The sequence below is a fragment of the Mizuhopecten yessoensis genome, unplaced genomic scaffold (assembly GCF_002113885.1).
Source record: "Mizuhopecten yessoensis strain PY_sf001 unplaced genomic scaffold, ASM211388v2 scaffold733, whole genome shotgun sequence".
Taxonomy (NCBI): Eukaryota; Metazoa; Mollusca; class Bivalvia; order Pectinida; family Pectinidae; genus Mizuhopecten; species Mizuhopecten yessoensis.
In genome coordinates, this window is record NW_018403694.1 from 228006 (window position 1) to 243202 (window position 15197).

At 38.2% G+C, this 15197-nt stretch overlaps 1 protein-coding gene across 1 annotated transcript in view; it reads right to left on the reverse strand.

Annotated features, from left to right (window-relative positions):
- Positions 1-6: 6 nt before the first annotated feature.
- The window catches only part of LOC110452210 (green-sensitive opsin-like), a 28982-nt gene continuing 13791 nt past the window's right edge, over positions 7-15197 (reverse strand). Inside the window, exon 3 of the mRNA XM_021500587.1 lies at positions 7-5564. Coding sequence (XP_021356262.1) covers positions 5179-5564 — 386 coding nt within the window. The 3' untranslated portion in view covers positions 7-5178. The remainder of the gene's footprint in view (positions 5565-15197) is intronic.

Genomic DNA, 15197 nt, shown 5'->3' on the forward strand with positions numbered 1-15197 from the left:
TGAAACGTTCCAGACAGAACGACAACCCTTAATCTACCTTACGTGTTATTACAATCTAGTCTAATGACACTCTTTGAAACGTTCCAGACAGAACGACAACCCTTAATCTACCTTACGTGTTATTACAATCTAGTCTAATGACACACTCTCTGAAACGTTCCTGACAGAACGACAATCCTTAATCTACCTTACGTGTTGTTTCAATCTAGTCTAATTTCATTTATGTTCATATGTAAGGTGGATATTACTTACACTTACCCTATTTCCTTCGCTTGCCAGATTTTCCAAGAAAACCATTAACGTATCTAACTTTTTCTTTGTTTTAACGAAATAACGTTCGCTTGTTTCAATGTATCCACGCTTACCTTTATTGAGTTGTATCATAAATTTGACCCATGGATTAGCGAAGAAAACTTATGAATGTGCAGGCAATGCGTCACCGATTTTTTTTCTTCATAAACGTCAAAATGTAACTTTGAAAGTTGACCTATAATTGACAACATTTATATAACACCTTAAACCGATAACTTTTATATAAGTTACTTAAAGCAAACTTGTTCTTATACTTGGTTTTTAAGTCTGATTATAACTTTTATAATTATTTGTTATTGAAGCTTTTCTTCTAGACAGAACGACAACAAGAGAAAAATAAATATCGTATGAGGAGCTTGTAAGCATTATCTTCAGTTTTAAAGCCCACATTGGACTTTTCACATAAAAAATATCAAAATCTAACGGTTGGTTTTGGTCGAGCAGAATCGCTTTCAAATTTCATAACGGATATTTTATGACGATTTTAACCCCAGAACCTCAAAATCAACTTTTGACCTGAGATACAATGGTTGTAAACGTTGAGCTTTGCCAATCTTTCTTCATTCTTCGAGTTTTTATCTTGTTGCTGAAATTTCATTGTAGCACGGCTTACATGAAAGGCGTGGTTAACTAGAAGTATTAGTTTGAGAGTAAATAATCTATTGTTGTAAATTTGAAGCGTTAGAATGGGTATATTAGACACTTTCCATTTGTTCTGTAGTTCTAGATGTTTTTAACAATTTAGGTATTTCATCGTGTTTTAAACCTTTGCCCATATGACCTTTAATGAAGGGCAATGCCATTACTTTTCGGTAACTAGATAGCTAAGTGTTGGGCTAGAGACAGACCAAGTATCGTAAACCTACCCTTCTGGTGCTTGTTAAGTAATATTCAGATACCCTCACCCGAATACCCTATGATGAACTATGAACCTGTCGGAATGATTGATTTGATATTAATCTTAATACAAGAAGAAGTAGAAAGTTAGGCGTTTCTATTGTACACAGCATAACAAAAGCCCGATTACTAATGTTAAACTACTACAGAAAGATATAGATTTTTCTTTTTACTTTTGAACCCTGTTACAATGAATGTAAGTAAATATCAATACTATTCAATATCCTCTATAGCACATCATCTGGGCTAATAAATGACAAAATATCAAGACCCTAGGCTTCCTGATGCTTGAGGAAAAGCATCATCCATACCCGAATAACCCTAATTGTAACTCTGAATGAAACATAAACTTACGCATTGAACTTAACAAAATACATTACAGGTTGCATATTGCTGATCTACTTAAATACTCGAAAATAAGTCAAGTGTCTAAACATTAACGAAATATTTGTCTGTGAATTTGTTTCTAAATGTATTTAACAAACGCCAAAAGGTGTGTGGATATACCAAAGCTATACACTCACGGAAGATGGGAAAGTTAGTCGATCGCATTTTGGTCCTCCAAACAACGAACATCGGAAACCACGGGACCTACTTATCAAAGGGAGAGATACGCTGCATAGATAACTGAAATAAACACTACAACAATAAAACCCACCAGCGGTAATTCATAAATACAAAAGGAAACAAAGACTCATCGATTCAGCTCTCCCTATCTACCCCTTTTCCCGTCGTGAGAGTAATGATATAAAAAAACGTCCACATTCAGTGAATGGTGTTGGCACGACAAACATGGCTGTGTAGAGACTGCCCTTACATATGTCATGTAATACTGTCATGTTGACACCCTTTTGTATGCGGAGGACGTATGGTATAACTGTAACAGGTCTTTGTCAGTCACAAGGAACTACATGTGTGGATCGATCAACAACCAAGAGATTGCAAGGATAATTATATCAGCCAACCAGTGACTACAAGTAGAGTGATTGTAATCAAGGACAACGTCTATGGGTTCTTTAGCCCTGAAGAGACATGTGTTTTCAGTCCTAAAACATCCCCGGTACAGTGTTTTACGTCGCAACAAGAACTCACCCCTTCTTACACAGCATTGAATAACCATTCCTACCAGACATTTCAAAAACGTTACCATCACAGTAAATTGATATTTGTACAGTATATCATTTTTAATTACAACATATATGAAGTTGACCTTTAAATTTCTTTTTATAATAACGGGAATGTTCATGTAACAATGTCATATACATACATATTTAAAATCAAGCATAATTTTATTCAACGCACGCATCAATAACGATATCACTTGTTTCACATGACACCAATGTATCATGACTTTATCAACTGTTCTCACCTGGCACCACTATACCATGACGATATCAATTGTTCTCACCTGGCACCATTCTACCATGACGATATCAATTGTTATTACTTGGCACCACTCTACCATGAATATATCAACTGTTCTCACGTGGCACCACTCTACCCTGATGATATCAATTGTTCTCACCTAGCACCACTCTACCATGACGATATCAATTGTTCTCACCTGGCACCACTCTACCATGACGATATCACCTGTTTTCACGTGGTACCACCCTGCAATGACGATATCACCTATCCTAACGTGGCACCAATATGTCATGAGGATATCACCTGTTCTAACGTGGTACCACCCTACCATGACGATTTCATATATTCTAACGTGGCACCAATATATCATGATGATATCACCTGTTCTGACGCGGCACCACCCAACAATGACGATTTCATATATTCTAACGTGGCACAATTATGTCATGATGATATCACCTGTTCTCACATTGTACCATCCTACAATGACGATATCACCTATCCTAACGTTGCACCAATATGTCATGAGGATATCACCTGTTCTAACGTGGTACCACCCTACAATAACGATATCGTGGCACCTTTATGTCATGATGATATCACCTGTTCTCACGTGGCACCTTTATACAACAACGATATCACCTATTCTAATGATGTACCATTATGTCATAATGATATCACCTGTTCTCACGTGTTACCACCATGCAATGACGATATCACCTATTCTAACGTGGCACCAATCTACCATGACGATATAACATGTTCTCACGCGGCACCACCCTACAATGACGATATCACCTATTCTAACGGGGTACCATTATCTCATGATGATATCACATGTTTTCACGTGTAACCACCCTACAATAACGTAATCCCCTATTCTAACGTGGCATAATATGTCATGATGATATGACCTGTTCTCACGTGTTACCACTCTGCAATGACGATATCACCTATTCTAACGTGGCACCAATATATCATGATATCACCTGTTCTGACGCGGCACCACCCTACAATGACGATTTCATATATTCTAACGTGGCACAATTATGTCATGATGATATCACCTGTTCTCACATTGTACCACCCTATAATGACGATATCACCTATTCTCACTGGCACTAGACTACCATGACAATATCACGTGTTCTTAAGAGGCACCACTGTGTCATGACGATTTCACGTGTTCTCAAGAGGCACCACTGTGTCATGACGTTATCACCTCTTTCACGTAGCACCACCCTACCATGATGATATCACCTGTTTCACGTGGTACCACCCTGCAATGACGATATCATCTTTTCTAACGTGGCACCATTATGTCATGATGATATCACCTGTTCTCACGTGTTACCACCATTATGTCATGATGATATCACCTATTCTAACGTGGCACAATTATGTCATGATGATATCACCTGTTCTCACGTGGCACCCTTTAACAATGACGATATCACCTATTCTAACGTGGCACAATTATGTCATGATGATATCACCTGTTCTCACGTGGTACCACCCTACAATAACGATATCACCTATTCTAACGTGGCACCATTATGTCATGATGATATCACCTGTTCCCATGTTGTACCACCCTACAATGATGATATCACCTATTCTAACGTGGCACCTTTATGTCATGATGTTATCACCTGTTCTCACGTGGTACCACCCTGCAATGACGATATCACCTATCCTAACGTGGTACCACCCTGCAATGACGATATCATCTATCCTACATGACATCAATATGTCATGAGGATATCACCTGTTCTAACGTGGTACCACCCTACAATAACGATATCGTGGCACCTTTATGTCATGATGTTATCACCTGTTCTCACGTGGTACCACCCTGCAATGACGATGTCACCTATTCCTACGTGACACCAATATGTCATGACGATATCACCTGTTCTAACGTGGTACCACCCTACAATAACGATATCGTGGCACCTTTATGTCATGATGTTATCACCTGTTTTCACGTGGTACCACCCTACAATAACGATATCGTGGCACCATTATGTCATGATGATATCACCTGTTCTCACGTGGCACCTCTTTACAACAACGATATCACCTATTCTAATGTGGCACCATTATGTCATGATGATATCACCTGTTCTCATGTTGTACCACCCTACAATGATGATATCACCTATTCTCACTGGCACTAGACTACCATGACGATATCACGTGTTCTCGCGAGGCACCACTGTGTCATAGCGATATCACCTGTTCTCACGAGGCACCACTGTGTCATGACGATATGACCTGTTCTCACGAGGCACCACTGTGTCATGACGTTATCACCTGTTTCACGTAGCATCACCCTACCATGACGATATCCCCTGTTCTCGCGAGGCACCACTGTATCATGTAGTGTTCCTAGCCAACGTACGTCCATTAGCATATGTACAGTTTTCTAAAACCAATATATTTTTATGTGACGTCACCTTGACTTTAGACTTGCCGCCGAACCGATTTACCAACATACAATTTGTAGCAATGGAATACTAGCCAAAACATCGATTGTTTTCAATCGTTCTTCCTTTTCTGTTGGACTCGTTATCGGTGAACAGTCTCTGGTAGGCTAGTCTAGGCGTTGGCAACCGCCTGTGATGGCGGTGGAGATAGATCCTCTACTGCGGTTTTCTCTCCCTGTGACGCCCCATCGTCCACAGGGGCTACTTGGGTAGCTTTTCTCGCTTCCTTCTTTTTTGTATCGTCTGAATCGGAAGAGGATCGCATGGCGTCTTCCTCTTTCTTGATCATCGTACTCTTTAATCCCGAAGGAAGGAACTCGTAAAAGGCCATTCGGAACTGCTTGTTCGTTGCGATGTATACGATGGGGTTGAGAGCTGCGCTACACTTAGCTATTATGGGCGGGAATCCTGTTACAATTGCTGGGACACTTTCTGGGGCGCTAAAACATGTCCAGAAGGACACGATGGCATAGGGAGACCATGCAAAAACGTACACCACTACAAAGGAAAGAAAAAACAGTAATTGACGGATGGTAAAATATTCATCAGTATCAGTTATGCTCACCAATTCTTACGTATCATAAAATACGCGTCTCCCCACCAATACATACCTATCATAAAATACGCGTCTATCTTTCAATACTTACGTATCATAAAATACGCGTCTATCTATTAACACTTATCATTATATACAGAATCGAAGATGGCGACCATAGAGTATGGACGTGTGTTTGTGAGCTCCGGTGTTTAGATTTAGAGATATCATTACAGAACAACCACCACTACAAAATTTGACACGCAACATCCTCAGGAAGCAATGAGTGCGGTGAGTTGAAAAAGGGAGACTATAAACGAAAATTTTCGGAATATTCGACTAATGTTTGTAAATGTATTGACTCTATACGTTATCGCATACGCCATAATGAACACTTGTCACCTGTTGTCACGCATGAGTGTCTGAATATACCACTTACCAGGTACAGAAATACACGCACGTGTTATCGGAGAGTGCCATCCGGACTTACTCGCTATACAAAAAACTTGAAATGGAGAAGACTCCAAAAAGAGTTTTATCAACATATTCAGACTCCAGTTTTGACGTTAGTCAAATCAACTCTTCGTCGAAGGAAGCAAAAAATACAAAAGATAAAAAAAGACAAACATAAAGTTAAAACACCGAAAATTGATAAAACCCAGCCTACTATAGAAGAAACCACTGGGATATAGATAAAACTAAAGACAACTCTGAGGTAAATGCACGATTAGAGAGAATTAAGCTACTGCTCAGTAAAGTTGTCACCATAGAGGACATGAAAGTTCAAATGAAAAATTTGGTCACTACAGAGCAACTACAGGCAACAGTTAAAAAACTTTCCCGGAATTTCGAAAAAACTATCAGTGTATTAAAGATAGAACACGAAGACAACTTAGAACGAATAAAAGGTGAGATGCACGACCTAGCAATAGAAAATCAAAAACTAAAGAAAACTGTTGAAAAAATCACTGCCAACAGCGACGAAAAGTTTATTTTCTCAGCCAGGAATCCCATGCAAATAATTCCATCTTAAATGACTTGGAACAACATGGTAGGGCAAATAGTATCCGGATAGTGGGACTGGAGGACAGCAACCCCAATGAATCCGTAGAAGACACTGTCACTTTAGTCGTCAAGTTATGTAACGCTAAACTCGGAATGAAACTTGACCCAAACGAAATCGACACTGCGCATAGACTTGGTGTTCACAGAGCCGGAAAAAACCCGGGCCGTTATTTGCAAGTTCGTCCTCAGGCGCTCAAAGTTCAATGTGATAAAAAACAAACCCAAACTAAAGCAATCTGGTATAGTGATCATGGAAGATATCACACGTAAAAATCAAGAACTGATGTCGAGAGCCTACCAATGTCGCGATAGTGAGCTACAAGGAGCATGGGTGATGAACGGAAAAATAAAAGTAAAAACATTGAACGATGAAGTTCGGCATATCCGGAGTCACGAAGACTTAGATGCCATACTCTCATCTCAAGCAAATCGCATATAACTCTGTTGTTTATGTTTGTGTGTACCTGATTTAAACTGTGTTAATTGTAAATAGTACGTAGAAATAAATAATATACCGACAACAATGCAATATTTAAAAACTTACTAAACAGTCATCATAGTCCTGACAACAAGAAAAAATATACATTGCACGAGTGTCCCAAAATCAACTATGAAACCAGGCGGCAATATAGCTGTAGGATCATAGGTGACCAATGTATGACTTGATCGATACTGGTTATTTTTTTATTTATTTCTCGATCATATACATGCATTAAGAGATATATCTTTATCAACCATGGAATATTTAAGAGATCAACGTGTATGTGAGGTTCAGAATCAAATTTGCCTTTGATAAAGTAAGTCCCCCCCCCCCCCCCCCCCCCCCCCCCCCCNAGGTAAGAAAAATATCATATGCCGTTGTTACATATGGATTTATGTCTATAGAGGAAGTACTATTGCAGAACAATATATTTTTGATTCAAATATGTGTGCGGAAAAGTGTATATGACTATAATATGTATATCATTTTACCTAAAATTATGTGTAACATATTAATTTTTGTATCACTATACTTTAGCTGTTTTTATTTTTGTATTCTACTTTTATTTTTTCTTTAAAAATAGGATGAATTACATGAAATATTCTTTTGTTGGTTGTTGTTATTAAACAAAGGAGACAGTTAACTCACCACAATATGTATACAAGGTGAAATGTATCGAATGAAATATAGATTTGTATGTATTTATCAAATGCGACAATCATTTATACTAGGTCAGTCAATATTGAACTTGTAAATGTTTACTATGTGAATATTCACTTCAGTAGTATATTGGAAAATTTTGAATATCATAGATTCAAGTTTATAGACATGGTATTTTAATTATATATTTATGATACATGGTCGATTCATATCCGTAAAAGCGACCCCTAGTAACTGAAAGGTTAAATAATTCCGGTTTTTTTCCACATTGATCCGTATGAGCAAGGAATCTAATTCCGTGGTATGAGATAAGATAAAAGGAATGTTCTTTTTATTATCTGAAAATTTTCAAAATTATCAGTTTATAATACGGCCTTGATAGCATTGGTTAATGCAAATGGTAATCCGGATAATAAAGCCCATGTACTACAATGCATCAACATACGGATTTTTTAACTCCGTATTCTCTTTTCTTCACTGAGAAAATATGTTTTCCATTTGTTTTTCAAATCCATTATAATTAGGTTGAATTAAATACATCCTTATGTATACAGAATAGTATATATTCCGTTCAAGACCATAATCCGGATATGTTTTACGATATGCTCTAAAATCCGGATAATATTTACCTTATTCTGACACATCGTTTACTATGTGAATATTCACTTCCGTAGTATAAACCACATGGAGATGTTTGGTTTGCAGACATTCACAAGTTTTAAAATGTAAATATTAACCTTGGAACGAACTCAAATAGTAGGTATGATGATAAAAGTTTTATTTAAAATCTGCCTGCTCCATACATTAAGTGTTTTAACTATATACTCATATTAAATTATAATTGATCGACAGACATAATCTAAGGCACTTAATTATATAATCAACCATAATATCATAAATATAACATAGGCTAGCTGTACCTGGGTATTGGTATTTTCAGGAGTATGTTTAGATTCCTTTTCAGAATATAAATGTACATAGTGCTTTTTGTCTTTAATTGTTATATGTATTCAGTGTTTTATGTTTGTGTGGTATCGCTTAACTTAAAACGTGGAATGCTTGCAAAGGGAGGAGATCAAATGGAAAAACATATTTGTCACTGACTTTATGATATATGATACTGTCTATAATTATTTTAAAACTATTACAAATGTATGCCTTATCGATAAGACTTACAACTGGTTTAGATTATGTCTGATTGTATAAAAATCATGTCTGCAAACTGTCAGGGCTTGAGGTCAAAGGAAAAAAAGACTTGATGTACTGAATTATTTACAAACAAATTTGAGGGATTTTAATATTTTTTCTCTCCAAGACACTCATTCTACACCTCAAATAGAGAATCATATTGAGTCACAGTGGTTTTTAAGTATATTTTTAATTCTTATCTGTAAAATTGTAGAGGCGTGAGTATTATGTTGAATAATAATTTTGAATTTTATATACACGAAGTTAAAAAAGATAGAGGTGACAATTTTATAGCTGTTGATATTACAATTGAGAAGAGAAGATAAACGTTTGTAACTTTATACGGTCCTAACACTGATGACCCAATGTTTTATGAATACTTAAAAAGACTCTAGATGAACTTGAAAATACAGAAATCATTATATGTAGAGATTACAATATTGTACTTAACCCAGAAAAAGATACCTATAATTATAGAAATGTAAACAATCCTAATGCTAGGCAAAACATACTTGATATAGTTGAAGAATATAATTTATCTGACTGTTTTAGGATACTACTGTAACAGGGATATATATATTTATTGTGTGTAAGACTTAGAATGGATTTTAATATCATGAAAGGTCTTGGTGTAAGGAACCTTAAATGGTTGTTTGGTAGTATAGTTGTGTGATGAAAGAATGTGATGCGAGGACCCTTAATGTTTGTGTTACCTGTATGTAAGAATGTGTGGAATGTGAGTTATTTTAGTCACATGACGTCAACGGACATTTTTATTGGTCATAGCTAACAACTGCATGATTTTTAACTTAACTAATATCACTCAGCACCAAGGCGTTGAAGGGTATAGATCGACTTTTGATATCAGAAGAGATTTGAAGTATTACGAATATAGAGAACTTGTATGACATGTTTAACACTTGGTATACGTAACAACTGCCGGTCGTACGCCGATTATTAGGCAAAGGGATTTCTGTAAACCCCCGCAGGATCTGTGTGGTTTTTTTTAAACCACAGAATAAAAGGCATTAAAGAACCCAACAGTGTTTTGTGGATTGTACACACGAATATAGCACTGTAACAAATGGCGCCCAACGTGTATTAACCTTTGGATGTTGCAGAGTAGGACCGGTAGAGGACAGACAACTGATACTCAGGTAGCTACTTCCGGTATTTGGAATACACCTCATGACGTTTCGCAGGAGCCTGTGATCATATTGTGAGAATTAATTCGTCTTTCAACTTGCTGACAAATTAAACAACAGAGCGGTAAGCTGACTTGTGTTGTTAACTGTTTCCTGATTATCCAGTAACCTATTATAGACTGTGGTGATTTAGTATTCTATATTGAGGAGAGACAACTTGCTATGTGGACACATGTGTGGTATATTGGATACATGTTTTTTTTCCATTGAATGACCTTGACCTCGGCTTGATTGTGTTTACATTCTGAAGTGAAGAGACTTACCTGTATTCCCTGGACCAGTGCAGAAAAACATTGACATTTTCCAATATATTTTTTGTTGCTTCTTATCAATGAAATATTGTTATTGATTTGAGATGGACCGATTTGATTGGAGAGTGAGAGAGAAATAATTACATGCATTTATCTAGTTAAATATATAATATGTGTTTATTATTGTAGCTTCATTTGTAGTAGTTCCATTCTACATTGATGTAAATCAGCAACATGGACTACTTACTTGTATAAATTGTATTATTTTTTTGGTAACATTACTGATAACAATATACTTTAGTAATTCTTATAAAAAAAATCATGATTTAATTTCTAATGTAGACTTCATATTTTTTTTTGTAGAGTGAGATATATATATAGATTTACATTTTTTTTTTAGATTAGAATTATCTATATAATTTTGTTAAGCAATTTTGGTTTTGAATTTTGATTTTTTTTTCTTTCTCAAAAAAGCCATAGTTGAGATTAGAGGGTTGTTTGTAAAGATACATATCTACATCAACGCCTGTACTGGTAAGCACTTAAATTACATTTAACATGTACTAAATTAGGTTTGACTTTTGACCGACCTTGACTTTGTATCATATTTGTTGAGAGTGTGTTTATTTCAGGAGTTGCTCTTATTCAACATTGATCATTGATTTCAGTGTGTGATTGAGATTGAGTTTTGATCCTAGGTTTGACCCAGATTTGAATGTTTGCGAAACAATTCATGTTTTTGTGTGTGAAATATCCTTACATGTATACATGCATTGATTTTCTTTTCAGTTTTGATATTGTATTTTGATTTTCATCAATTTAGAAAACAATCTCTTTTACGTTTGGATTTTGTGTAAGGTAAGTGTAACGAGAACCGACCGGGATTGATCAAATACTGGTTTCCTAGAACATAAAGCAAACCACGGTTCAAACAGTATATACAATGTATTTACAATGCATAATTAGTACATAATATACAATATTCATCACACAAAATCAGAATGGCTCTCTCTCTCTCACTATCAACTCGCTAACGAATGACATGTAATATGTACATATATATAACTAACTAATAATACAAAATGCCATATCAACACCCTAAAGTCTCTGTAGCTTGTTGGACGCTGTTGTGTCGTCTCCAATGTTGATGACGCCGTCCTCCCTTAGACTTGTCCAATCTCAGTGAAGTCCCCTCCAAGCTGACAAACACATATAGAACGTAGCGGGTCACACAGATCCAGCCGGTACATAAACAGGTCACACAGACCAGTCAACAGCAGGTCACACAGACCAGTCAACACTCAGTCACACAGACTTGTTGGACACAGGTCACACAGACCAGTCCACTGTACGGGTATAAAGTGTTACCCTCTCCACGGCCACACAGGTCCAGGTAAGTATATACAGTAATAGGTCACACAGACCAGCCAAAGACAAGGGTATTAGGCTTTACCCTCTCCATGACCACACAAGTACAGGTAGTTATATATGTAGGTGAAGGGTTTCTCTGGGAACGTTCAGTCTCACGTCATCGGGATCCAATAGTTGTGGAGTACCAAAATGACCATCTGTATTTGGCCTTCCGTTACACGAACGTCGACGGCCCAAGGACGAAAAGCGCAAGCAGCTATTTGCGCTCCAACATTCACTACATGGTCCGCACCCGTAATGTCCGCCCTTCTCACCTGTAGTACACTTATTAGCGCATGCGTAACTTACCTGTTAAAGTTACCTTGCTGGCAAGCGCGCGATATTCAAACACTGATATTTACAATTTATGTACACCCTGTCCAAATGGCATGTGACATCTGTGTTTATTCAAACATCATGTCAGAAGGAGAGAAATTACAACAATTTCTAGAGGTAATGGAGGTGAAACCAAACTTCACAGGAGGATTTTCGTCAGTGGCTATTGGACTATGCTAATAAAGGAGCCAAGTCGAAAGTTGCTCAGGATGGAAGGCATATGGCACAAGGTGGTGCAGAGGGTGGTGCCATTGCTTCTCCACATGTGGTTAACCATCAGCGTCCAAGGATTTCACAGTTTCATGGAACAGTTGACAAGAAGGATCAGGTTACATACGAGCAATGGAAATATGAGGTACAGTGGCTGAAGGATAGTGATACTTATTCCGAGGAGGAAGTGGCCTTGGCAGTTCGTCAGTCATTGAGGGGCGAGGCTTCTGGGGTAGCACGCCGACTTGGTCCGGATGGTAATTTGACCACTCTGCTAGCTAAGATAGACAGTGTGTATGGGGTAGTGGAATCCCGTGAGTCACTATGGGAGAAATTCTACAGTGCCACCCAGCAGGAAAGTGAAGATGTATCTACATGGGGTGTCGGCTTGAGGAGCTACTGGATAAGGCGAAGCAGAAAGGAGAAGTAGGACTAGGGAATCTCATGGAGATGCTCCGTGCCAAGTTCTGGAGTGGACTTAGTCACTTAGAGATGTTTCTGGGCACAAGTTTGACACAATTCGAGAGTTTGATGCACGTCGTGTTGCACTGCGCCAAATAGAATATGACCACACACTAGACTACAAGACCGGTGAAACCAAGCATATCTAAGATGGCCACAACAGTACCTGAAGAAACAGACAAGATAGATGAGATCAAGGCTATGATAAATCAGCTAACAGTGGACATGGGTAAACTCAAGAAGCATGTTGGACAAGTGAAGGATAAAGGAAGTGAATATCATCACAACGCCAATCAGGAGAGACAAACTGTAAAGGGAAGCAACTCACATCATGACCAGCCTAGTCAAAGTTACTTACCTTATAACTCCGAGGGACAGCCTGAACCAGTTTGCTGGAGATGTGGGCAAACTGGCCATTTTAAGATTTGCTGCCGAGTTAGACTGGACCATTCGAGAAAGAGTTTAAATGGGAAACAGCCCACCGGGAGGGGTCAACAGTAGGATGGCGGCAAGAGAGGAGACCCAATTCACATTCAGCCCAATTAGTAGGGGAATGTAATGAGACACTTGTTTCTATCTCCGGAGTTAAAGCGTTAGCTCTACTAGATACAGGATCAACAGTCTCAACGGTAAGTGAGAGTTTTTATCACACACAACTAAGACACCTCGAGTTACAGCCAATTACTGAGTTATTGGACATTGAGTGTGCCGGTGGGACCTCCTTACCCTATACTGGATTCATAGAGACACAGCTGGATCAACTCCCGGGACTAAATGGAGAGCCCTTTACTTGTATGTTTTTAGTAGTACCAGACAGTAGGTATAACAGAGCTGTACCTCTCCTGTTGGGAACCAATATCCTTATTGAAGCCTTAAATGGATGTAGACGTCATTACGGCCAGAGGTTTATGCAGGATCAAAGTATGGAAACACCATGGTACCTTACATTTCGCTGTTTGATGTTACGTTCAAGGGAACTTAGAGGAATTTTCGCCTAGGAAATGTCAAGCTGGCAGAAAAGGGATATATTACCATACCCTCCAACTCCAAGATAACTATCAGAGGATTAGTGGACAAACCTGTGAACTATATACCAACATGTGCTTTGATACAACCTGCTACTACACCAGTACTACAAGGCTTGGACATTACTCCAGAGCTCATACATTATGACTATCAGGATATGGAACATTACATAACTATTACCATTGCCAATGTTAGTGTCCGAAACATAACCATACCATCAAAGTCTATTGTAGCAGAGTTGTATCCAGTATCTGTTGAGGGATCTTTGGAAGATTACCATGCTCCGGAGAAAGACTCTGACTTCAGAAGCCTGTTGAATCTGGATATGGACTCAAGGTCTGCAGATCAACAACAGCAAATAGAGGACATTATACAGAACTATGCTGATGTGTTTTCAACTGGAGATTTGGACTTAGGTCATTGCACTCAGACTGAATATCGCATAAACATGACAAATGATATTCCATTTCGTCAGAGATACCGGAGGATACCCCCGGCCATGCTAGAGGAGGTGCGAGATCACATTCGACAGCTTGCACCTTGTGGTGTTATTAGACGTTCGCACAGTCCTTTGGCATCATGTGTTGTTTTGGCAAGGAAGAAAGATGGCAGTCTTCGTATGTACATCGACTATAGACAACTGAACAACAGGACAATTAAAGACTCATATGCCTTACCACGAATAGAAGAAATTATAGATTCTCTTCTAGGATCCAAACATTTCAGTGTACTGGACATGAAAAGTGGGTCACCAGGTCGGGGTGCTTGAGGAACATAAAGAAAGGACAGCATTTACTGTTGGGCCTTTAGGTCTTTGGGAATATAACAGAATGCCATTTGGACTTGTAAATGCTCCAGCGACTTACCAGAGACTCATGGAGGACTGTTTGATGGAATATGTTTGATCAATATGCTTCATATACCTGGATGATATAATCATTTACTCTAAGGACATAGCTGAACACATGCATCGTCTTGAATTGTTGTTACAGAGGCTGAGAGAAAATGGTATCAAGCTATCGCCAAAGAAATGTACCTTATTCAAGTCCAGAGTGAATTATTTAGGATTTATAGTATCGGAGAACGGAGTGGAAGCCGATCCCGAGAAAACAGAGAAGATTGCACAGTGGAAGACACCTGGAAATGCTGAGGAATTAAGGAAGTTTCTCGGATTCGCTGGGTATAACAGGAAATTTGTACAGAATTTTTCTGCTATCGCCAAACCACTGAATGAGTTACTTCCACCTACTCGGACTAAAGAGAAGAAATCCAAAAAGAAGGAAATGATGTCACCGGAATGGA